Source organism: Rissa tridactyla, chromosome 2, assembly GCF_028500815.1.
Source record: "Rissa tridactyla isolate bRisTri1 chromosome 2, bRisTri1.patW.cur.20221130, whole genome shotgun sequence".
Classification (NCBI taxonomy): Eukaryota; Metazoa; Chordata; class Aves; order Charadriiformes; family Laridae; genus Rissa; species Rissa tridactyla.
The window spans coordinates 130,178,844-130,203,483 of NC_071467.1; the positions used below are offsets into that span (position 1 = coordinate 130,178,844).

The 24,640-nt window shown below is 42.4% G+C and overlaps 1 protein-coding gene across 4 annotated transcripts in view; it reads right to left on the reverse strand.

The window, feature by feature from the left end:
* CREB5 (cAMP responsive element binding protein 5) overlaps positions 1 to 24,640 on the reverse strand; it is a 261,442-nt gene that overhangs the window by 81,262 nt on the left and 155,540 nt on the right. Inside the window, exon 1 of one of the 4 annotated variants that reach the window (XM_054192086.1) lies at positions 21,011 to 21,059. The exons of the other annotated variants lie outside the window; for them this stretch is intronic. Within the exon in view, the coding sequence (XP_054048061.1) occupies positions 21,011 to 21,057 (47 nt within the window). The 5' untranslated portion in view covers positions 21,058 to 21,059. Of the gene's footprint in view, positions 1 to 21,010; positions 21,060 to 24,640 lie in introns of those variants that run through there. 4 annotated transcript variants of the gene reach the window in all.

A 24,640-nucleotide genomic window follows, 5' to 3' on the forward strand; every position in this document is an offset into this window, starting at 1 on the left:
TACAGAAACCCTTGCTAGCACATCCATTCTTTTTGAGAGTTGGGCTTAAGACTGCAGCCCAGCAAGTAAATTCAAGAAAACTTGAAAATTTAAGGCTCATTGAGGAAAAATGGCAACGATTAAACAGCTCGAAAGAAACCTAACCTCAGCATCCAGACAAAAGTGACAACTGAACACCAAGTAACTCTACTGCCAGGTTTGTGCTACCTAAAGGTGCTGGAGCCTTCATTTGCTCAAGGGGCTCCATTTGCAAACACGTTACAACAGTGCAAATGGATTTTATTTGACCTTCATAACTTTGCAATCAAAAAGAACAGTAGGTTGCAAAAAGATAGAGAAAAAGCTCCTTTTACTCTTAAAGGGCTGAGAGGGTATTTGGAGAGCTCTCCGTGAGTACTCAGTACCAACAGAGCCCTATACTGGAAACGTGATAAAACAAATTTCTCAAAATTCTTTCTATTTACCCTTATTATTTGGACCAGTGCAATTTAACAGAAATACTAAGATAAAAGACTTTTGTAAACCCTGCTTTATAATAAAAAATGAAAAAAAGAATCTTTTTGAAGTGATTTATTTTTCCTTTTTTTGTTCTTTTTTTTTTTTTTTTTACTTCCCAAACAAAGCAGAAGTTTGTCTCTGAAAATAAGACGGTGAATTACAGCAAAGTCATGAAAACAAAGAACCAACAGTTTCTCCAGTGCAGGCTTGTTACCATGAGCTAATAATTCCAGACTTTAAGCAAGCTGAGCCTCTTTTTTAATAACTGCATGCCTCTAGGCAAAGTATTTCTACTAAAAATTATTGAGGCATGGAACAAGGCAAGGTGTGTGAGCTAATGTTGGATTGTTCAGTTACTAAACCAACTCCTATAGCAATGAGCCTGCTCTGAACTGACAGATTATTTCTCTGTATACACTTGTATAAACACACTGCTTAAGGTCGAAATCTGTGTAAGCTTTCTTTTCAATTAAAATGTCAAAGATGACAGCACATGTTTTCACTGTCCTCCAGAGGATGATGGATGCCGCGGCAGCAGTTTCATGCCCCTGTGTTTCGGAGATGTTTGCCTGCCTGGGTATCTAAGAAAGATGTACTCGCTGGTCTTCTCATATGCCTGCAGGCAGGCGGGACTGCTATGGAGACCGTATGCTTTGGATGGCGTAACATCTCTTGACTTTTTCTTCCTCAGCATGCCCCCATGTGCCCCCACAGCCAGTGTTGTATAAGTTACAGCAGAAAGTTTCTTGTCCCCAAAGATGTTGGGAAAAGGGTCCTGAATTAAAACATTAGGTTGCTACTTAACTGACAGGAGTTCAACCCCAGGCTGGTTTCTGATCGTGGACAATTCACTTCAGGCACCTAACTTAGGTCTCCACAGAAATACAGCTGCTGTGCGTAGTCAACAGAAAGACATGGTGCACCCCAAAAGGAGCTTCCAGCAATTTTTACTTTTTTTTTAAACAAGGGTGAATCTGAATCTTTACATTTCTTCAGCTCCGTATCTGTGAAAATGAATAAAACTTTATCCATCAGCTTCTCATTCATTTTCGTCAGTCTAGAGCTTGTACAAAGCCAAAGACAGTGGCTCCAAACGTTGCTGGGTCTCAAGACCATAGAATCATAGAATCTTCATGGTTGGAAAGGACCTCTGAGATCATCAAGTACACATAGCCATAACACTGCACTTGGACCTGGAGTGTCGATTTGGTCACAATTTTGCTAGAAAAAAATTGATTACTGAAAACAGTCTCAGTGAGAGAAGAGCACTCCAGCATCTGCTGCTGGCAGATTCAAGCTGTCTAACACCGACAAGACACAACCGTGCTGTATACACTATGGAAAGCAGAGTTTGCCCACAGTCACTAGTGAGGAAAACAAGTAGGTATATACATGTGAGATGATTCATTTACTGAGATTTAAATTCTACCCTCAACACCAAAAACACTACAAAAGTAGAAATCCTTAAGAAAGGCATTATATAAGAAAATACAAACATGATTTCTTAAACAAAATAGCAAATAAGTGAAATAGAAAATTAGAAGCTTCGAAAAGTCTCAGATGACATATGACATCAGCAGCGAACCAAAATCCAGCTCTTAATCCCATCCTTTAACAAGAATACCATAGAGATACTCTGTGATTTTTAACGCCCATTGCTTCCCTAGAACTTCTGCCATCAGCACATGCTCCTGCGGTGCCAAGCTCTCTCTGCAGCCCAGAGAAAAGTTAGTACTTGTGCATGGCCCACCACGGTCACAGCCCCAGATGTGCCCAGTGTCTCAAAGCTGCTGGTTGTTTCAGGGGGTGGCAGTGGGGGGGGAGGGAGAAGAGTACGTACATGAGGGTGTACTCTCAATTATCTGTTTAGCAAGTCACCTCCAGGTGTAAAAATATCTTAGAGCTGCCAAATAGCTATATATCTTCAGTGACCCTCTTCCCACCCCCAACCCACTTCACCGATTCCTTTCAAACTTTCATAAAGATCAAAATGAATATATGCCATTTCCTGAGAGGAACCTTTGCACGCGCTTCATCTCTTAAACATGCTAAAAATCCCAAGTGACAGCTGTATTAGTACAAATGATGAGAAGCACGGGGAAGAGGTGAATCTCAAGGCAGAAAGAACAAAGTTGGGGAGAACTGCTGCAGCTGTACTTCAACACAAATCAGCTCCGAGCCAGCGTTGTCTGCTCTTGTTATTTAAAGAGCTCACGTTGCTTTCTCTGCCTACATCTCAATGGGAGTTACCACTGATTGAGAGCATCAGTCAAGCAAACAGGAATCCCAAACTCATCTACAGCATTTTTTACATAGGTAAGGCAAATTTCACCAAAGGGTGGAAATCATGTTAGCTGCTGTTTGCTAATAAAGTCCCCCAGAACAGTGTATTTTACTGAACGGTGTGCTCCAGAAATGCCCCACGGCAATGACAGAAGCACTACAGGTAGCGAGTGGCTGCTGGAGATTTTGCTGACACGTAGATGCCGACACAGGCCAGCAAAGGTTTCCAGAAATATGCAAGGGGAAGAAGTGATAGCTAGTAAAAGCCACGGTCCACACATGCATGGGATACACGGGAAAATTTCTCTTCCTACGCATGCATGCATGCTAAGAGACAGCAAAAAAAAGAGCAGGCATTGAAAAAAATGTTATTTTATTCTTGCAACAAAGTGTATATTGTCACTGTAATTTCCAGTCGCTATCTGTGCCCGCTCCCTCCCTTTTAAGTACTGGTTTGAGCATGAACCTGCAGCTAATTTTGAGGTTGGAGTTCATTTGTTTTCACATCAATGCAATTAATTTCCACTGGAAAATGCATCTCAGGCATTCAATCAAAATAGGCCTAAAATAATTCTGAAAAGCTCATCTGTCTCCAATCTATATAATGTTTTAAAAATTGGATGCATGCCCTGCAATAACACTGCTCTTCACAAAGCTTAAAGCTCTAAACTTGAGGGTATCAGTTACACTGAAACTGTAGTAAATTAAAACATCCAGTTTCTGGTTTACATTGATTTATAAATATCGACAAAACTACTATTGCAGTCATTACCACTTTGGGTGCTTCAAGTTGAATTTTCAACAGTTCAGGGTTATTTTCATTCTTATTGTGGCTACAGTAGCCTTTCAAGTTATAGATCAATTTCCAGATAACATGTAAATCTTAAATCTTAGTTTAAAAATATGCATGCAAACCAGCCAATACCTATAATAAAAAGCAGCAAGTCTAAGTGGTCAGTAATGTCAGATACCAAGCACTTTTTTTTTAGACTCTCCAGCTTAAAGCAGAAAGGATACTTACAATTACAAGATGTTTTAAATAGAAGCAAGTGGAAATCGGATAAAATATGAAAAGGCAAATATCTCTAGGTTTTTTTAACAGGAATTTGCTGTTCTCTTTTGAATCATTCTTTGGAATGAGCGAATCAGAAGCTCATTCAAAACTTTCCTCCTAAAGAGCTCTGCACATCAGCCTACCTGGTGACCTTCAAAATGTGCTTATTTATGAGCAAAATATCACCGAGGAAATATAAACCTGAAAAATAAAGAAAGCTCACGAGCTGTAGCCTAGTTAACTCAATAATTTGAGAAAACAATAAGAGAAGCATGAATATATCAACAGCAATAGAGCCAATTCTCAATGGTGTACAGCGCACAGCTTTGCCAAAGACAATGGATTTAAACCAACTGGGAATCTCACTCATACGCACACATGCATGCACACTCCATAAACACACAGTATATAACATGCATTACATCTAGTTGTAAAGCAAGCTTTGACAGTGATCTATGTCTTATGCTTCAAAAGAAAACAAAAATCCCCACCTTACACCTTGACATCTGTGGACTACTACTGAGTAATTTCTCCTGACCCCTGGTGGTGACTAGCTTATGAAGTGAAGCAGGAGGATCAGTACAAAAGTCACAGCATTTCTCCTGAAAGCACTGGCCAAATTCTACCCTTGCTGCTCTTCTTGATACCATCACTGAAGCCAATATGCTGATCTGCAATCCAGCTTTCCACTATTCTTTGCATTCATCATATTTGCCTTGTGCAGCAGCACGTACAGCACAGTCGCGAAAGACAAGGAGAGGCTGATCCTGCTGTGGCAGATGTTCTTTCGGGCATTGATGCTCTTGCCATTGAAGTTCACAGAAGTACTGCTAATACAGTCATTTAGAACAAAATCAGATCCGTAAAAATGTATGACACCTATGAAGATATTTTCCTAAATTATACCCTGAAATGCTGATTTACACGTTAATAACACACTACATCCCACTAAGAAAAAAAGTTTGTTTTACCTTCCAGTTTGTACTGATGTTTCTGGTGTAGTGTTTCACAGCTGGTTTTTGATATTTTTTTTTTTTTTGGTCTTGAGCGACATGTTGTCTCAAAGAGGAAACATTCTCCCAAAACAGAACTTTGTGCAACATCCACTGCACCAATTTAGAGAAAAGGGCTTAATGGTCAGTAGGCAGTCATGCAAAAGCCCAGGTCATCCTGCCAGCTTCCAAGAGTGTGCAGTATGAACTAACACACTGTTAATTTTTTTTTTCCCTGATTATTTATTTTATATGTCTTTAACATGAACCGTACGTTGTTCACACACTCCATGAATACTTTTTGGTTTGCACAGTTTCTTTTTCCCCCACTTTCCCTTTGAGAACCACTGCTGAAACAGTGCTTGAGCTAGAAAGCTGCCACGTCAAGGGAAGTAATGTACCGGAAGTATGATCAGCAGAGTCAAAAACTGAATTAGCTGAATTTTGAAACTCTGAGGGTACTGGAAAACCTTAAGATTTTGCACATTTCTCTGATTCACCTCGCAGTTTTCAGCATTATAATTCAGCAAGTAGGAATAATCCTTGTATAAAACAATTTAAAAAGACCAGACCGACCAGGCTAAAAGTACCTCGCTAGCTGCATTTGCACGGTTGAAGTAATGCCACTTGTCTAGACACGGCCCAAGTGTCCCGTAGAAATGTGGCTCTGAAAACAGCCCTTCCAGGAAAACGAGCATCTGTTTCAACTCGCATTGACTGCCCGATGCTGCAACACCCAGCTCCGAAGTACCACTTTCCACTGAAGTGCCACTACAGCCATCGGAATCAACTGCAGCACTGGCATTAAGAGTTTCCAGATTTAAACTGTGGGAATGGGTACAGTGGAGTTGTCAGTGGAAGGCCTCTGACAATGTAATTTGTTTCTCCTGCTGGCCTGACAAAGTCAGAACATGCTGACATTCAAGAAACATTAGTTGGTTTCTTTTTTTTTTTTTTTTTTTTTTAAACTGTGTGCTTAGAGCTGTTGGGAGGGCAGAGGAAAAGGACTGTCGGCTTAGGAAGGGGAAGAGGCAGGAAAGGGAGAATGGAAACAAGAAGACGTGCCCTTTTCTAGATGTCTCCTATAAACTAAGCAAAGTGTTTGTCACACACATACCCTGAGTCATGCCAGTCCAGTGCAGGTGAACGTGCAAAAAATGTTAAATTTACCTAAACAACGAAGTGGCAGCTCCGTTCAGTTTACAATAACATCAGATCTATTTGATTTGGCTCACAGGGAGCCAGACGTTTGACTGATCTGGTTAAAATATCTCAGCAGTCACATAAATAGGCCCGGTCAAAGCCTGTTGCATCACCTGCATTTATTTTTTACTGTTAATATTTAGCAATGGAAGAAAGATACAGATCTGTGCTCTCTACACTTGCCATCTCCAACAGTATGATCTCAGCTCAGAGAGCAGCAGGAATTTGCACAGCAGTGAGTATGGCTGATTTCCAGGGGTCGGAAGCCATGGCTTACTCGCTCCGCTCTGCGTTTTCTGTTGTCGTTCTGTTTCTTTTTTTTTTAAATAGGAAAGGCAAATACGATGAATGCAAAGAATAGTGGCAAAGTCAGATGGCAGGTCAGCACGGTTAGGGTTTTTTCCCCGCCTGGACTCTCTATTTTGTGATTTAGCCCTGGTATTAGCCTACCAGATAGCAAGTCTTTAAAATGGCTTATGCATAAAATTTTATGAAAACTTAAGTGTTCAGGAATAATGATTCAGATGTGCACCTTTTAGACCAACACAGAAATCTGCCTTTATCTCTTTCTCTATAGCAACAAACCGTCTGAATCAACAACATTGCACCTCATATAAATCTGGCCCGGTCTATGTAGGATATGTAACAAAAGTAATCTGTGGCTTAGAAGAAGAAAATGCAGCAGTATATATGCAAGACGCTTTGCAGTTGGCAGACACATACAACCAGCTGTTTGTTCTTTAGCTTGTGGCTATACATCTACTGGGACGTCCCCCACCCCTGAAAACCTTGCTTAGCTCCTGGTCTTATATCCACTGTAGATTTAACTCTAAGCCATGGATAAGCATAGTGTTTGGGGGTTTAAATTTAAGTGTCATTTACTATCATTTCTGACATCTCCATACATTATAGTGAGGAGCTTTTTCACAGGGGACTTAGGATCTGATTTTAATTTGTGGTAGGGCTACGGTCACAATAAATGTCTATTTCAGATATTCATGAGAAGCCTCTCATGCAAATGGAAATAGAAAGTGGCTGTTTTCTTGTAGTTTGAAAGCCATGTATGTAAAACACACAGTGCAGATCTGTTCCACATGGAAAACCATTATCAATCCACCATTGCGCCCTGGCTCCTGCCCTGGCAGCAGGCACCCTTGTGCCGAACAGTCTCAGCAGGTTTTATAGCTTGCATAATAAAAGAACAGGTTATGAAATCATTAGCACCTCAGCTGAGGCTGCCACAGGGATGCCCCTCTGTGTTCATTGTGAAACGTTTCTTTGGCAGCTGCATCCTAGAAGCATATTTGGATGTTGTTGCCTCAGTATCACCACAAAGAGTGCAAAGTAAATCAGTATTTTCATGTTCTGAACTTAAGTAAGGGGGTGGAAGTCTCCCTGGTCCACCTCTAGGCTAATTCTCCCCATTTACCCATGCCTAATTCTAGGCATGAAGACCTCTAGAAAGCCCAGGTGTCTATGATGACACTCCCAGCCCTACGCAGCCAGTGCTGCCAAGGACCTGGGCCATGCCTAGGGAGGCTGGAAGAGCAGCTTTGTCAAGCACCACATGTTCCAGCTCCCCTTGTCCCGCAGGCAGCCACTGCTAGCCGTGCTTCAGAGCAGCCCAAAAGCAGCTGAGGGCCGCCCTCTGCTTGGCTGGAGTCCTGGCTTGGGGTACAACGCACAGCCCCACGGCACTTTCTCCTGTGTAAATGCAAGCTCAGGTGAAACTGTGTCAGACCAAGCAGCAGAAGCTAAACTTGCTTGCCCCTCCATAGGAGAATCCGGATCCCCAACAGAGAGGAACAAAATCCACTGCTGGTCACTGACCAAAGCATCGAGGGCCCTTTGGATGTTCCTTATTGCAACCCTGAGACCCTTCTCGCAAGGTTCAGAAATATTGGTGGACCTTGCCCTTGCAAATGAGTAAGGTAGAACCATTCTATGATTCTATGAACTGTGATCTGGATCGAGGACAATTGGTGGCCCTAATTATCTAACAATACAAATGTAAGAAAAGGGAAAGTTGTGCAACTTGAAGGAAAGCACAAGCGCCAGGTGGGGAGGTGAACTTGTTGGGGGCAGTGAAATTTTACTGACTTGAGCCACCCAGGGATCTGGTCCACTGGTATTTGCAAAACTGAATTCAATCAGTTTTACCAACTGCGTGAGACAGAGCAGCCAAAGAACGGCCCCATGTCAGGTTCCTGAGCATTAAGTAAAGCTAGCTTGTGTTGCTGTCTTTCTGAATCAATGCACCGGGTCGTGATTTAAGTAATTGAAGCGCTGGGGCTTTTTAAAGCAGCGTAAGTGAATAGCTAAGCTTGATGTGATATAAAAAGCACCACAACAGAAAGGAGAACTTAATGTAGTAATGAAAATCACTTACCCTTAATCATCCCTGAGACAGTGTTTTTACAACGCTACTTGATTTATTCAACTAGCAAACATGCCTCCTTTGACTTTTCTAATAACAGGCCATCTTAGCCATGCTTGTTGGGATTTGAGTTTGGGGTTTTTTTAATCACCATCCCAAGTACATTATTTAAATGTCTTTGATGCCTTTTCTTTAAAAGGATTTGCTAAGCAATAAATCATATTTATTTGCAAAGGAGACCCTCCCCCCCAAAAAAAAAAATTCCAAGCAACCCAAAACATTACTAGGAAAGTTTGGAAAAATAAGAGGTTTGGTCACAGGTGTGTAACCGGTGTTGCACATTTCTAGAGCACATTATTGCTTAAAGTTTTACTGAAGCCCACATTCATTGCTGCTGACAAGCATGCCACTTAGTGTACGAGCTTGTATGAAAGGTTGTTTGCTGCGTGATTTACGATGGTGCCCTTAACACCAAATAGGAGGGACTGTAAACTACCTGTGCTGCGCTGAGCAGCTCCACGCTTCCTCTCGCATGGAAGGGCCTCAGCTTTTGGAAAAGCTGGACAATTTCTCAAGTGAGTACACTCTTGTGACACTGAGGCTAGCCAGACCACAAACTATTTTATTATGTTGTGCAAAAACCTATGTGCAAAAAAACCCCTCTTTAATTAAGATAGAGCAACCAGCACTGCGGTTGTAATTACCTTGGACTGCTTTACCCACGGGCATAATGAAATAAAATTGGGCCCTCTATATTTTTGTTTTTAAACTAAGTAAACCCAAATTAATTTATTCAACTCAAACCAGACAGGTTTCTCTTTAAAAGGAAGGCATATATGGTTGGAGGGGCTGGTGCAGCAGGCAGAGTGACATGCAATGATGACTGGGAACTGCAAACTGCTGGCAAAACATTTGGCTTGCCGTTGGTCCGTGGCCAGTATTTTCCTTTGTTAATGAATCCCACATCTTTTCTAAGTTAAGCATTTTTTTCTTCTCCCCCCTCATTTTATTTGAAACATATTTTAAATATTTTTGTTTTTATGACGTCGTGGAACACGATACAGCCCCCTCCTAACCCTGAATATGAGAAAATCAATTAAAATTTTGACATTAGGAGCTACGATATAAACATATGGTTCAACTGCTCAGACTTCTTTTTTTTTTAAGCGACATATCAAGAATCAGCGCAAAGAGAAATAACCAAATGAGAACCCCACGTTACTGGATAAAAAGGATGCCAACTGAAAGTGTATCACAGCCAGGATGAACCTTGCTACTCACCAAACACAAAACCCCCCACAAATTTGGCAGGTTTTGACAGGCTCCCTCTTAGACTTAGGTATACATATTTTTCAGTTGTGTAGGTATACATATTTTTCAGTTGTGATCTTTTCTGAGGAAAATGACCATTAAAAAAGACATCCTGAGTGATGTGTTTAAGATTTAATGCATTTTGTCTCACCCAAAGGACCTTCATTTTATAACTTAAAGAATGCAACCTTAAAATGGAGTTTTATGGGCCTCCTCAATAACTTCTGACTCTTCCCTGAACAAAATAGAAGAAAAAATTATTGCGAATTTTCCCATCAGAACAGAATCATGATTTTCAAAGGCGATGAACATTTTGGGCACCCAGTCACACCTGCCCTACTGACCACCGGCCCTCAGGCCTACGTGACAATGAAAACCCTTACGGCTCCCTTTGGTATTTCAAATCATCAAAAACCCAGACAGACAAAATCGTAAGTCACTGAAACTCCAGGGAATACAGGCACCAAACAGAAGATTTAACTCTCTAGGTCAGTACGCGCGAGGTACCGTGCAAAGCAAAAAGCAGCTCTTTCCCAGAGGCCTTGCAAAGATTGGAAACGGTGTTACAGGCAGCTTGAAGTAGAGAGTTATTTTTAACCTGTCACTGGCGAGAAAACAAGTTTTTTCAATCATCTTCTATGGACATCTAGTCTCCAATCCTGCAAGCATCTAGCTACATGAATTTACATGCCCTCCTTTAATATTCTCCAGTTTTACAAACCTTGCAAGATTTCTTCAGCCACTCGTAGCTCGTTCTACCGATGGCGGAGATGACGAAAGCACAGCACGGGGCATTGCTGGCCCTGCAACTCGCACTGGGTGAGGACAGAGCCACACCGGAAAAAATCAAGTTGCAAAAGCCTTTTTTTGCACCAACCCCCTTATTTTTCACAGCGTGAATGGGGCCCTGCTTGTATTAGAAATGATGAAAAGTTTTTTCGAGAGGTTCCCGATACCAACTCAAATGCCAAAGTTACATGAGGACAGAGACTTCAATTATCTACGAGTATGTGCGAATTAAATATACTCTTTATTGCAGTGAAGTCCCTTGCATTGTAACAGATGTGATTTACACAGAAAATCGCAGCCAAGCTCAAAAGCTAGACCTGGACCTTTTTTTCCTCCCAGTCAAATAGAAAATTTAACCAAAGCAGTACTTTCAGATTGACCAAAATTATTAAATTCACTAATAAATTATATTTAATAAATCTTTCAAGTGGACAAGAATAGATATTTGGAAAAGGAGAGTTTTTTAACATTTCTAAATGTTGCAGTTTAAAATGGCATACTAATTTGGAAATTTACCTAGCTCATTTTAGAAGTGCTAATTTTCTTGTAAACCTGAAAAAAAATTTGTTCTTTTTTATTTGAACAGAATAATTAAGAAATTAAGTCATATTGAGTTAACCTAAATTATTTTTTATTTCAGTAACTAAGTGAACAAGTTTGTTATTCACAGAGAACTAGTTGGCATTACAGCTCACCTGCCACAAGCACACGAATGACACAAAAGAAACCTTAATTCTGACAGTTTTTCTTAATTTCCTGTTGTATTAAAAACAACGTAATACTCCAACTCGTTCCTTTCTTTTATGTCTTTTCTCCTAGGTTTTTCCTAACTGATTTATCTAGTTAGAGACCTGAACATCAATATCGATGTATTAATGAAAAACAGAACACTGATATTTTCTTACTTCAAGACTGATTAGGTTCATTAATAAATAAACCGGGTAGGAATGTTGTTTTCAAGGCAAAGGGAAAATAGTTTATTCTACAGGAAAGTATGGGACTTTTTGTTTTCCAAGGGGATTAGCTCTTCCAGCCAGGAAGTTTTTACCACACATTTAGATCCAGTGATTTGCTCCAGGTCCGACAGTGGTACAAAATCGTCTTTGAGATTTACCGAAGGGTCAGGCTCAGCGCTTTAAAAGGACGAAGCTTGTCTTGATTAGAAGAAAAGAGGATGCAAACCAGGTGAATGCATGACAGTAAAGAATGTGTCAGCAGCATAGCGAGAGCCAGGCTGGACGCTCTAGGACTGCACTTTTTTGAAACTTCATAAACATGAACAATATCCTTCTCTAAGGCTTTTAGCTCAAGATGAATGTAAGATTGAGTCAGCGTCACTGCACAGGCTTTTGTCAGTGAAAACTCATGTTCAGTGACTGTTCCTCAGTCTTTACATTATATTCCACAATAAATTATTAATTTTGCAATAAAAAAATAACTGAGCATGCAGAAGGGGAAGGCATGATTTTACATGTGATATTAGTGACAGCATATTGGATAGTCATTAGTTAATGGACATATATGAATGCAGAATAAGGTATACAAGGGGTTCACTGCAAAAAGGCATTAATGTGCCATTACTTTTATAGTGGGAACAGCTTTTGCTAGCCAAGTTCCTGTAAAACATACCTTTGAGCTTACAGGGATATTAGCAAATGGATCCCTCACATGGTGATGGACAAAGCTTGTCTCCTAGTTTTGCAAAATATGCTGAAAATTACCATGAAGGCCTAAAAGTTTTGTTTGTTGTAATTTAATTCCCCTATTTTTGTAAAAAGAAATGGGAGGGGAGGGGGAGAAAAAAGTGGTACTTAAAACGGCAGACTGGTTTGGAAATACCTCAGAGATGGATATTCTTATAACATTTTATAACTTTGCAATTCTTGACTATAATCAGAAAATACAGATGCTTAGTCAAGCAGGGAACAAGACTTCGTTCAGCTGTGTATAAACTGAAAAGATATTTGGCTTCGTTTTGGCTCTCGTTTCAGTCAAAAATGGCTGGTTGTCAGGATTCCTGTTTTATCTTTGCATGTTTATCAGGCATCTCCTAAAACGTAGGTGACTGTCACTTACAGTGTGGTGGGAAAGCTAGGAAATGAAGCATAATTCATTCTCTCCCCAGTAGCAGCAATTCAGAGTCCACGGTTACACCTCTCACACAAGGTGCAGATGTTCTTTACTTCTCAAAACAAGGTGGACACAAGCAGGCACAGGATATGCCTTAGATGACATTATGTTCTTATCTCGCCATTTGCTTTTCTTATTGCTTTTTCCTCATCAAAATTCTTGCTGCCTCCCCCGCTGCACAGCTAGCTGGTGCTGCCATTGCTGCCCAGTGCAGGACCAGAGGACGGTTCCAGTCAGAAGGCACCTCTGAAGGTCACCTTGTCCAACCTCCTGCTCCAAGCAGGGCTAAATGCAGTATCAGAGCAGGCTGCTGGAGGCCTTTTCTAGACAAAGTGTGAAAATATCCAGCAACGGAGACTGACTGCACCACCTCTCTAGCTGGCTGCTGTGTCTTGCCACACTTCTCCTGCGGGAGCCTTTCTTTAGGTCCCAGGGGCACTTCTCTCACTGAAACTGCGACTTGTTTCTTGTCTTCAGATTGCAAAGTGGGGCAGACCCTGTCTCCTCTGTAACCACCCTATAAGTAGCTGAAGGTTGCAATTAGATCCCCCGTTATCCATTTCTCCCAGGCTAAATAAACCGAGTTCTCCTGCTCTCTGCTTCTCCTGATACTCTCTCCCTTCAACCCAGGGAAGATGGCAGTAACGACATCTGTCCTCTGTGCAACTCACCCACCTTTCCTTGGCTGCAGTGCCGTAAGTCTTTGCAGGCTCACCCAGGGACGTGTGTGCAGTTTTGGGGTGCCCATTTGCTTGGAGCTATTCAGCAGTCCAAACATTTTTCACCCTAAACTCCCCAAGGTTCTGGCTGGGTGCAGAGATTTTTTATTTTCCCCACAGTAGAGAAGAACTTTCTAAGTCCTCTGGGGATTGTTTGGGCAAACCCAAATATGTGACCCTGAGCCAATCAGTTAATTATTATATCTAGTGTTTGTCCTGTTTGATAATTACTATGCGCGAGAGGCACATGCCAATGCAGATGTGCTGCCAAAATCCAGTGCCCCTGTGCTCAGTGCTGTGTGGGGAAGCAGCAGGCTCATACCATTCCTACATCCAGCTCAGAGAGTTCCACACTCCAAAAAGTCCGCTTCTTTAAAACAAGTCTCCCCGAGATGAACTATCTTTTAAGGGGAAAAAAAAAAAAAAAGGAAAAAAAAGGAGATGTCAGATAGCACTGCTGCTGGCTGTTGCTATCAGTCAAGAATTTGTCCCAGGCACCAGGTGAGACCGAAGTTTAAAACTCTGGAATGTAACACGTGCGATTGCCAGAGTATTATTGCCTGTTTTATCATTTGCTACTCTTCACAGTTTCTGGGCATTTTCCCACAGAAACGAATCAGAAGGAACAGAACCACTGAGAAGAGAAACCGGCCATCAAACAGAAAATAAAATGCACGAAGCTTAATCATCATTCAGTGTACAGCAAGTGCAAAACTGCTATTCTTTTTCAAGACCTTTTTTAAATAACAAAAAAAAAAATATTTCTCAGCAAAACCAATTACCAATTTGGAAGAGAAAGCATTTTCTCTTTAAGCAATTCCCAATTTCCTTTAAAACAATTGTTATTTGTCAAAAGCCCAACAATTATTGAACCTTGTTAGAAACTTTTCAATCAACCACATTTCACTTTTCTAAATAGATCTTTACAAATCCATGCTTTTACAACTAACTCTATACAATTTTTTTCCTGTAATATTCATTTATTTTCTCATTATATTTTTATAGATGTTGCTGGTAAGGTTTCGTACTTTTCCTGAAGTATTCTGCAGCTCTGTCACAGGGCACTACAAAGTCTTGTCAAAATAGTTTAAACTAAACTAAAAAATGGCTAAATTAATTACTAAAAGGTAACTTGCTACATAGTGTTTGTTCATTCAACATATTACAGTACCTACTGAATTGCAGTAGCTTCACCGGGTTTTGCTCTGAATGGAAAACGTTCCATACTGCACAAGATTAGCAAGTAAAAAACAGAACAAAACACTTAGTGATGCACAGCAATGTCCCCCTTTAACTGTTGTTTACATTTTTGCCCAATATTTGATTTCTCATTCTGAAAAAACTTGAAATGGAGGTAGAGCTGAGGGGTGCTAATACGGTTTCAATTTCAAACAGAGAGAAACTGGCATTCCAATGTATACACCTACATCACCACCTTAAGTCATGCAACTTGGAATCTTATTCATGTGATAAATTCTTTCTGATAGGATTGCTTAGGAATAACAGAAGTTAATTTTGCCTTGCAGCCTTAAATATACTGGGGGGCGGTGAGGGGGTCAGGGTGACTATATACACATACAGATCCACGCATACAGAGGTTTCTGTACTAATCTGCACTTGGTGCACCACATCCTGGCTTCGTACAAATGGCCACAGGAGGTATTTGTCAACACTGGATTCCAAGGAGTCTCTTGGTTCAGGCAATTTGTAAACTCAACCTTAATTTAGTCTTTATTTTGAATTTTTAGTCAACCTTATTTCTACGTGAATTTACAAAAGAAAACTAAAAATGTTTCAGAGCAATGCGAATTCGTGCAGTCCTGTGAGTGACAGCGCGAGAGAAATACAGCTCACCCCCTTAGCTGCAGTGAAAGAAAAGTTCACTTAGATCTGGAAACTGAATAACAACAAAGAACACAGCACTGGAACTTTTTTTATGTGATACTGAGTGCCCTCAAACTGAGGTCAAGAGACGATTCGGTCCAGTAAATTTTTTTCTGTTCTGGTTTTTGAGACTCGGTTTGGAAAAAACTACCTCATGTTAAAACTGACATATAAAATTTCTGGTGCTGATGGGCTTTTCCAGTGGGGTAAAACATTCTACTGGTATTATTTTTGACAGGGCTTTTGATAACTAGTTGACATTTAGAGACAACGTAATGAAGTTTTATTATTATTATTTTGCTGCTGCTAATGGGCACAGATTTATTGATCTCCAGAAAACAGTGCCCATTGGAATGACATTGGCCCGTATTCTTTATGGTCATGGAGCAGCACAAGAGCTGTAGATATCTGCAGTAAAACCCTCCACCTTGTTATTTATATGAATACAACTTGTATTCATACTAATAAAGAGCTTTAATATGTTTGACTTAATATGTTTGACTAATGGCTGCAATTTGCAAAACATCCTGTGATGCTCTTGAATGAAAGATAGTACGGTAAAACAAAGACCACAACAGAAATACAGCTTGTGCTGATCTGAGAGACTACAGTTCTCACTCTCGACTAGTAAGTTTACCAAGACAATGGCTGGTTTTATTATAATATGCAGAAATCCTTCAGTAAATTGAAAGTTAGATGTTTTCAGTACAGTTATTCATTTTAACATAGGAAGTTGATGCTACAAGGAAACATCAGGAAATAAAATAAAGAATGGAAGTGGGGATGGAATAAACAGTGTTCTGCTAAGTAAATGATACTTTCCTGGCTCTGTCAAGATCCAAAAGCCCTAAAAAGTAAAATGTGTGTCACTGGGGCTGAAAAATAATTCATGCCATTTGACAATCAAGGCCTTAAAAACGTGTTTGGAGGAAGTGGGGAGGGAAGATGGCAAGAACCACAACACAGAAATTCCACACCATGTTTAAAAACAACCACAAGCACCCACGTAGAGAGGAAATTGCCCGTTAACGGGGGTCCAAGGTTCATCAGTCTCTGGGATCACTGTGGCTGAACAAGTAGTTTTTCAGCAGGGCACATCCCAAAACTAGAGATGTTGAAAAATACGTGGGTGCTCAAAGGAATGAAAAGAGGATAGTTTTACGGATTTTTATCCAGAGCCCGTCAAGGCAGCACTCCCATTCACTGCAATAAGCTTTGGATCAGGTTCAACATCCAAACGTATTCCTCCCTCACTAGAATTGGCTGGTCACGTCGGAAACTGTTTGGGCAAGGTACCCCACCCATAAACAGAGTGTTCGGGGAGAGTACGGTAGTAAGCAACAAATAATTTGTCTCTTTGCCAAGATTAGGGGTTGTGTCTCCTACTCGTTCACCCTCTCAGACAATAAAACAAAGGCTATAGTAAGGTAATATCTCTGAGGCAATCTAAGGAGGAATGCCACATGAATGAGGAGCAAGAGGATAAGGGTTTCTTCAATTTTGACGTCGAAAGTGGAAGAAATGAGTAAGTGATGGGGTACAGAAAGCCACTAGCAGCTGGATGCAGTGAAACCATCAGCTCCTTTCTCTGGGATTGTATAAGTAGAAAGAGGAATAGAAAGGAAATACAAACGTGAGCATGGAAAGAGAGTTCCACTACAGGAACTGCCACATCAGCTAGGTGGAAGACAGAGACACGCAAGTCCATTTGCAGGAGAAAGAGAGCATAAACACAGTTAAGTGGATATTAATGAACACTAAACAAGGATGGCAAGCCTGCTCTGAACTTACAAATCACATCCGCATTAATACCAAATGAGTTCATTAAGATTAACATTATTATGATGAGTATCAAAGGGATTAAAAGAGATTATGGCAAATAAGAGAGTCAGATAGGAATGAGATGTAATTACCTTCATATCTGGTTTATCTATAGCTGCAGAGAAAGACCCAGCATTCACTTCACACTGGAGGAACCTAACTCACATTTTGATCTGAAGTGTAATTTTCGGCAAAGCTGATCTCAACAGTTTGGGCTGAACTCGGCCCAGGCATGTGCAGGACGAACAAAAGAAGGGTGGGAAGACAAGCAGAGAGAGACGGGGAAGGGAGGAGAAGGAGGCCCATTCCTGCCCCAGCACCCTCACCCACGTACGCAAGACAACTTGGCCTTCATGCCCACCATGTCCGAAACATGACGTGAGGCCAGCCCTGCCACCACCTCTGCCCAACACCTGGCCTGCTCTGACCCCAGCACTCGCCACGCCAACTCTGAAAACTTCATTGGGCTTCACAAATACCAGCCAAGCCTTTCAAAACTGTTTAAGGGAAATAGTCTCACTGTAGAGCAAGGAAAACTGAGGAATCCAGGGGCAGAGGGATCACATTCAGTGAAATAAAAATAAGCACTCTGATTTTCACCTCTTGCATTTGTACCACAACTGCAGAGCCAATCCTTTTGTGCATGCAGAGACCAGCTACGGAGCACCAAATTACGGCTTAAAATCACACAGCTTATAGAGCGGACGTTCTGCCAATGCACACATTCAACAATGCAGGCGGAAATGTTACTCGGGATCTTGGTGGGGAAAATTTACTGGGACTCTTCCAGCCCAGCTCTGCTCTGTGCAGATTGCCTTTCTTCACAGGGCGACCGTGCACGGTCGGCTCTCCAGTGCAAACATCGCCTCCCAGCTCTGGTGTGTTTGGCCTCTGGTTTGTTTGACAGGTTACATGTGCTTCTGAATATATCTTCTGATGCTCATTTTCAGACTGCTGTTAACGTTTCTCTTGGCTGCTGTTTAAAAATTAGGTCCCTAAAGATATCATCCTTCACTAAGAAAATCCTCTTGCCAGAAGGCCTGGCTTCAAACATGTTGAGGCTGACTGTCGGAGCTGTTGACCTCTGACTGTCCACAGGCATACCTGCACATTCGCTCCAAGGTAGCACAAGATGGGCAGCTACTTTCATTTTTCTGTTATCCAAGATGAATGTGCATTTCAAAAGCACCTGTCAACCACAACCAGAGCACCAGAGCTGCCTGGCTCTCATCAGGACAGTTATACCTCATTAATTATATGCTTTGTTGCTTCAATAGGAGATATATACATACACACACACACAGAGACACACACAAGTACACATATGGAACTTACAAGTGCAACTTTTTGAAAGAAGCCTTTAAAACTGTTTATTCTGTGGTGCTGTGTTGAAATCAGTGAAGTAGCAGAAGTAAATTGTAACTTAAGAGTTGTAATGCACTTCTGAGAGTGCAGAAGGATTTACATCTTTACATCCTCTATTTAACTTCACCAAGCACGGATCAGCAGGGTGGAGAAGATGAAGTTGCTCTGTGAAAATCACGAGCAAAAGGCAGGGTCATCAGTCAGTCCAGGCTGACCAAAGCACCAAGATGTTCTCCTTTGCTGCCCTCCCAGCCAGGTGAAATTTTAATAGCTAGTACCAGACAAGGGAGACTCTGATCCCCCGTGGAATGCAACCCCATGCCCAAAGAATTCCAAGCCACATTGCACAGCGTACTTTATATGTGTTTTTGTAAGAGAAACAGCAAGGATGCATTTCTGCGTAGGCAAAGATAGAACGTGACAGTCTGTCATCCTCTGCCCAGTATCTTGCCGACATGGCTAGACACTGTCCTAGGACAACAGTGACAGACTTTTCCCACACAAAGCCTCCAGCCAGAAAAAGCAGGAAGGGAAAGAGTGAAGACAAGTCCACCCCAGCATCTGAAGCGGGCAGGCAAAGGGAGGAATCTACGCGGCTTTACTCTGATGGTCCGTGGAGCTGCACTTCCCAACATTTCTAGGAGAAAATATGAGTCAGAAATCCTACGGGAACTCCTGCAGCAGCACAGCTCCCTCCACAACCCACACATCCTCAACAGAGCACTGCGCAATCTAATCCATATGGTATATCTGCACTGCAACGTGGGCCAGAGCCGGGTGCGGCCTTACGTTAGGCTCTCAAATGATAAAAGTTTGGCACATGAGGAATTGTTTGTGCTTGAGCAGTTGACTGAGGAGCTTCGAAATCAGGGCATTTAGGAAAAACCTGGGAGTAAAGTGCAGGGACATAACAGCTAGACACGAGATGGCTTTGCAGAGGGCTACTGGAGGGAAGGGAAGGCAGGAGCTGGTCAGGGGCTCTTGCCTTGTTCAGACGGAGATGGGGAGGTTTTGCCATCACCTCAGAACAACACTGTTTGGTATTTTGCTCAGTTAGGCCCCAGTACAGGTTTTTTAAAACATCACCAAACCCTCCAAAGTGTGTTTAACGCTATCTTTAGTTTGACAAGCAAATCTTTGGTCCACTGCTGACCCAGTGGACACGAATACAGTGCTTCCCTCCGAGACAGAAATTCCCTGAAGGGGGCACTTCCGAGAGCATTCTTAGGAGCAGACAGTTCTTGACAGAGAAACCTGATGCAGAGCTCCTCTGAGCAGAACGGGTATCCCGAGGACACCAGCATACACCTGGTATCCCACATCCATCCCACATGCAATGCCTGAGCAGGGACTTAGTCAGTGTTAAACTCTACGTGGCCCACCCTAAGGGGGTGTACTCGCAGTGAACTTGAGGAAGAGGTAACTTTTCTCCCTCCCCCCCGGACCTAGAAGCTGTTTGCTAGGTGGAAAAAAGACTAAAAGGTCCGTAGGGAGACAGACAGAATTAATAAGACAATCGCAGTGCTCTGTCCCGCAAAAGAAACCCACATGGGCAGATGCCCCAAATCACAGGTAGTTCTGGAGAGCAGAAGTGTGACAGGAGGGGGATCTGCCTGCTGGATCAGGACCTCAGCGGTCCCAGCAATGGTGAGAGAGCAGCCCATCAAACAAGCAAGGAGCCTGGGGCGAGCTAAGGATCAGAACACTGGCTGACAAGTGTTAGGGATGAAACGCCGAGGCTCCTCCTCGGCATGAGCTCTGCAAACTGCGTCCCTTAAATGTTTTATTTTCTACAGCAGATTTCCAACAGCAGGAGCTTTTACTCACTCTGCTAGGCAGAGGCTGAACTGCTCTCCTCGTACAGTTTCAAATTAGCCAGCTCCGCTCGAAGAACCACCCCTTTTTGCCTTTGCCTTTCTCTTTTCTTTTTGCTCTCTCCGGGCTTTTTGTGAAAGAGACACCCAGTTTCAAGCCATTTAAAAAATATCAAAAAGCCCTGGTGGAAAATAATTTGCAGCTGTGATAATATCACATTTTTTAAAATACCGTAATATAGTTTTACTTTTAATAATAAAAGATAAAAAAGGGGAGTCTGTGAATAATTAGAGAGTGCAGTCTGAAGCCAGTTACAGTCACTGCAATTGATAATAAACTTAAAGCCCCTTGACAGCAGGTAAATGCTTTGCAACCCTGACCCCCTTCCTCTCACATTACTTAACAGCCCTGCAGTTCCAGCATTACATCACCGTCCAAGCGATTGGTTCCTGCATTTTAACTCTCTCCCCGTCTCCTCCGATTAGGAGCAACACAATGATGGGGAGGCGGGGGAGAAAAAACAAAACACAACAAGCCACCAAACTTCGCTCAAGTTTGCTTGTGCTCCTTGTTTGGGTTCGGTTTGGTCGAAAAACCAGCTTCTGCTGCTAAGAGTCGAGGTTACACACGCACCAGAAAGCAAACTCTGTCGAAGTGGAAAAGAGAGTGGGAAAGGGGGACTAGGGAGGGGAGGAGGAGAGGAGGAGGAAGGCGAGGGGGGGGGGAAGTATATAGAAATCAGAAAAGGAAAAGAAAATTAAAAACAAACCTCATGGACATCACTGAGCCTGAATTCCCTGCTGAGGTGCAGAACATGAGAGCCCTGGAATGAGTGTATGTAGAACTTGAGCCAAAGCTTAACTAGCCCGAGTGAGTCATATCCTTCCCATTTGATTCCCGTCCAAGTGATGATGTAATGCTCTGGCCCTCTCCCTCGCTCGCTCCCGCTCGCTACACTACCTCCCTCCTCCCCTTTTCTCCTTTTTAGCTCAGTTGCTGGTGAAGTCACCATTTAAATCTGGCAGAGCTGAAGCAAAAACTTCAATGTAACCAAAACAGCCCCAGGCCAAGTTCCAGCCGTACTGAGACTCGGTGGTGCAATTGCCATTGGAAACGAGTAAACAGAGAAAGAAACAGTGCCGCCTCTGAAGGGCCTGCGCAGCTGCCGGCCGGATTGCAGGAAAACCCAGGGATGGGGCTGACATGATTGACGGGGGCTGATCAGAAGATATTGCGCACAAACCGGGCTCACTCCCCGATGCCCGCATGGTCCCGAGCTTCGGGAAGATCCGGCAATTGGGAAAGGAAGAGATCGAGCCGGTAGACGAGGAGGGCAGCGGAAAAGCCGTGAAGGGGAGGCAGCGTGTTTGCGTGGGTCTGGGGAGAATGAGTAGCGCTGCTTTTACAGGGTACGCCGTTAGACTGGGATTTCTCTGCCTCAGCCGCGCAGGGCTGGAATACAGCCCCGCTCGAGTTTTTGAAGGCTAACTACGGGGCTGTTTCTTGCTGTGCCTGCAAACGTACAGGTGCAAGGCACTTTTTTCCTCCATTACTTAAAAAGTACCAGAAAAGTCCCAAACTGTACAGCACTGCAAGATTATGAACCAACTCACCGATGTGTTGCTGCTGTTGCTTACCCCGCATTTAAAACGGTTCCCTTCTGGTGTTTATCTCCCGAGTCTGATATTCCTGACTTTTTTAAGGATAGAGAATGTTTCTAAGTGGAACTAGTAATAATTTTTCACAACAGAAAGAAGCTTTTCAAGTGTGCAGGCATTAGCTATTGTGGTGCGGACTGCTCTGCTGCATCACATTGCGGTTTCTAAGTTCTCCTCATGTTAAATGCTGCAGTGACCAGGGCTGAAATACCTCCCGTGTCCTCCCCTACAAAGGTTTTTTTCACTGTTCATCACTCACAGTTAAATTAATTGTAACCAGCACAGTGCAAAACAGTTATTCCACAAAAGAATGCAAAGCCTAAGCAATAATAACAATAGTATGTGAAAATGCTTAAGCAGACATACCATCCCTCAGCAATCCAAAGACTAACAGTTTCAATGTCAGGCTGCAGAGACATAAGCATTAATGGCACCTGAAACACTGGAGAGGTATTTAAAAGTGATTCCCTTCTTTATAAATCAAGAACTTGGCATATTTTACAAAGTCGCCTCACCCCATGTCTCAGAGTGAAACTCAGTTTTCCGACAGTCAATAGACATACCTATCCCCCCAAATTCAGAAAGCAACAGGAAAACATCAAAGCCAATGTGTTTTCTTCCTTATAATGATGTGAGTTTATAGAAAAACAATTTCTATTGCCTAGCAGCATTTTACCAAAAAGGGCTTTTTTTGGGAGGGGATTCCTTAAGTGATCACAGCAGCGCTTTAATGCTCCTTATGGAGCAAAGGAAAAGGGACTGTTGTAAAATACCAAACTTTCCTCCCAGGGATGCTCTTAGGGTTATAAGTTATCTTTAGAATATATTTCTGTGGATCAACACAATGGATCCCACAGTTGTGGGTTCAGTCTTGAATTCAAGTACATGTGTTCAAATGATTTTTGCTTAAGGTATATATGATTTTTACAGACAGAATGAGAGCAGAAAAACCAAGGGTTTATCCTATTCAATTAAAAAAACACAGTTCTCTGCAGCAGGCTGACCTGCTGGATGACATCCTCAATTGATATTGATGCTGCAGCCACTCAGAGTGACACCTTTATCAAGCAAGGCAGCTCTGAATTAGAGGTGATCGGCCATAATTATTACTGGCGCCACTGAAGCCTGTGGCTTGACAGCATCAGATGTGGTTGTTATAAAGTTTGGTCCATTGTGTCAATGGCCTGTATAACTCATTTATGTCTGAATTACCAGCTATTGATTTTTTGTCTTCTGTAATGTAATAAAATAAAAGTTAGATCATTCCTAAAGCTTTCTTTTAATTCCAGCCTTGCTGATAGTTTCATTTTAAGCTCAGCCCACTTCTCCCTCTCCATTTAAAAAATGTGACTTCCAACCCTTTTTCTGTGCATGTCTAAGAGGTCATCTTCCCTCCTTCCTCCTTTTTATTTTGTCCTCTTACATTTACGCTGCTGGATTACATAGCTTCTGCTCAGCCAGTTATGCCACTGGCATTGCTATAAACTTTGTCATGGGCCTCAGGCAGATCCCTGGCTCGGAACAGCTTGAAACTGATGGGGAATGTGGCTACAACTGAGGCACAAACTTAAGTCTCCAGGCCCACCTTTGGAAGGAAGGAAGCTGCCACCAAAGAGAAAAATGATTTACCCTGAGGAACACGGGTTACCGCTTGTGCATATGCATCCATTCCTGTAGCCTTTGTCAGTGAACCGGCCTCTTCTCACCCTTCTGAAAGACCCACGCTTCCACCACCCGGCTGTATTCGGGGCAAAATGCAGCCAAACAGATGATGCAGGAGCTGCAGGGTAGGTCACCGTCCTCCCCAGGCTTCAAGCGCTTGCCTGGCAACTGTGCTTTTTAAGAAAACTTTGTTTACCAGAAGCAAGAGCAGACCCATTGTCCACCTGTGAGCATCTTAATCAAAATATTAGAGGAGTGACTGCATTTGTATGGCAAATGGCCCTTTTAATTAGTATTACCTTCATAGGCATAACTCAGAAGAATTCAAGTGTCCTGAAAACAGCCTTTGTCTCATAGAAGATATTTCCAGGAATTAGAGCATTTTCTGAAACAAGCAAGAAAGATCCAAGCAGCCTGAACTGCCAGTCATTTTTAACTGTTGTGTTTATACAGAATTCCCATTTCAAGAAGCAAACTGCTTTAAAACAGAGCTCACGCTCCAAAGGAGTTAAAAACTTATTTTGCTTGCTGGTGGGAACACAAAAGGTTCTTTCCAGGCAGGTATTTCCAAGGCCTATTGATTTTTTCTTCCCCCTAACAGGAAACACTGTTTTCCCATTTTCCTTCCTGTGACAGACCAGTTAATGATAAAGAATGTCCTGTGCTCAGAGGAAATTCCACTTGCATGCAAGAGCTCCCTCTTTATCTGTTTACTCGCCTGTCTTTTCTCCCCCCCCCCACTCCGCCCCCATCCTTAAATTTCCATGTTCAGCCACGCTCAAGAATAGGGCTGTTGTGATGAGAGTTGTGGGATGTTTTAATTCTAATGGGAGCCTTCTTCAAAGCAGCGCCCTGGCCAGCACAGTTATGACTCCAGCTTAGCTGTCTAGTTCAGGAATGCTTGCAACACCCTCCCCGCAGCATGTTTCATCCTTGGGGAGAGGGTGGTGGGGCACACCACAGATGTTTGGTGTAACAGAAACTCGACAGAAATCACTGCTCCTGCTGAAAGTTTCCAGTCTGAACAACCAGAAAGCTCTGAATTTTGAGAGCCCAAATGTCAGAGCGCACTGGGATCG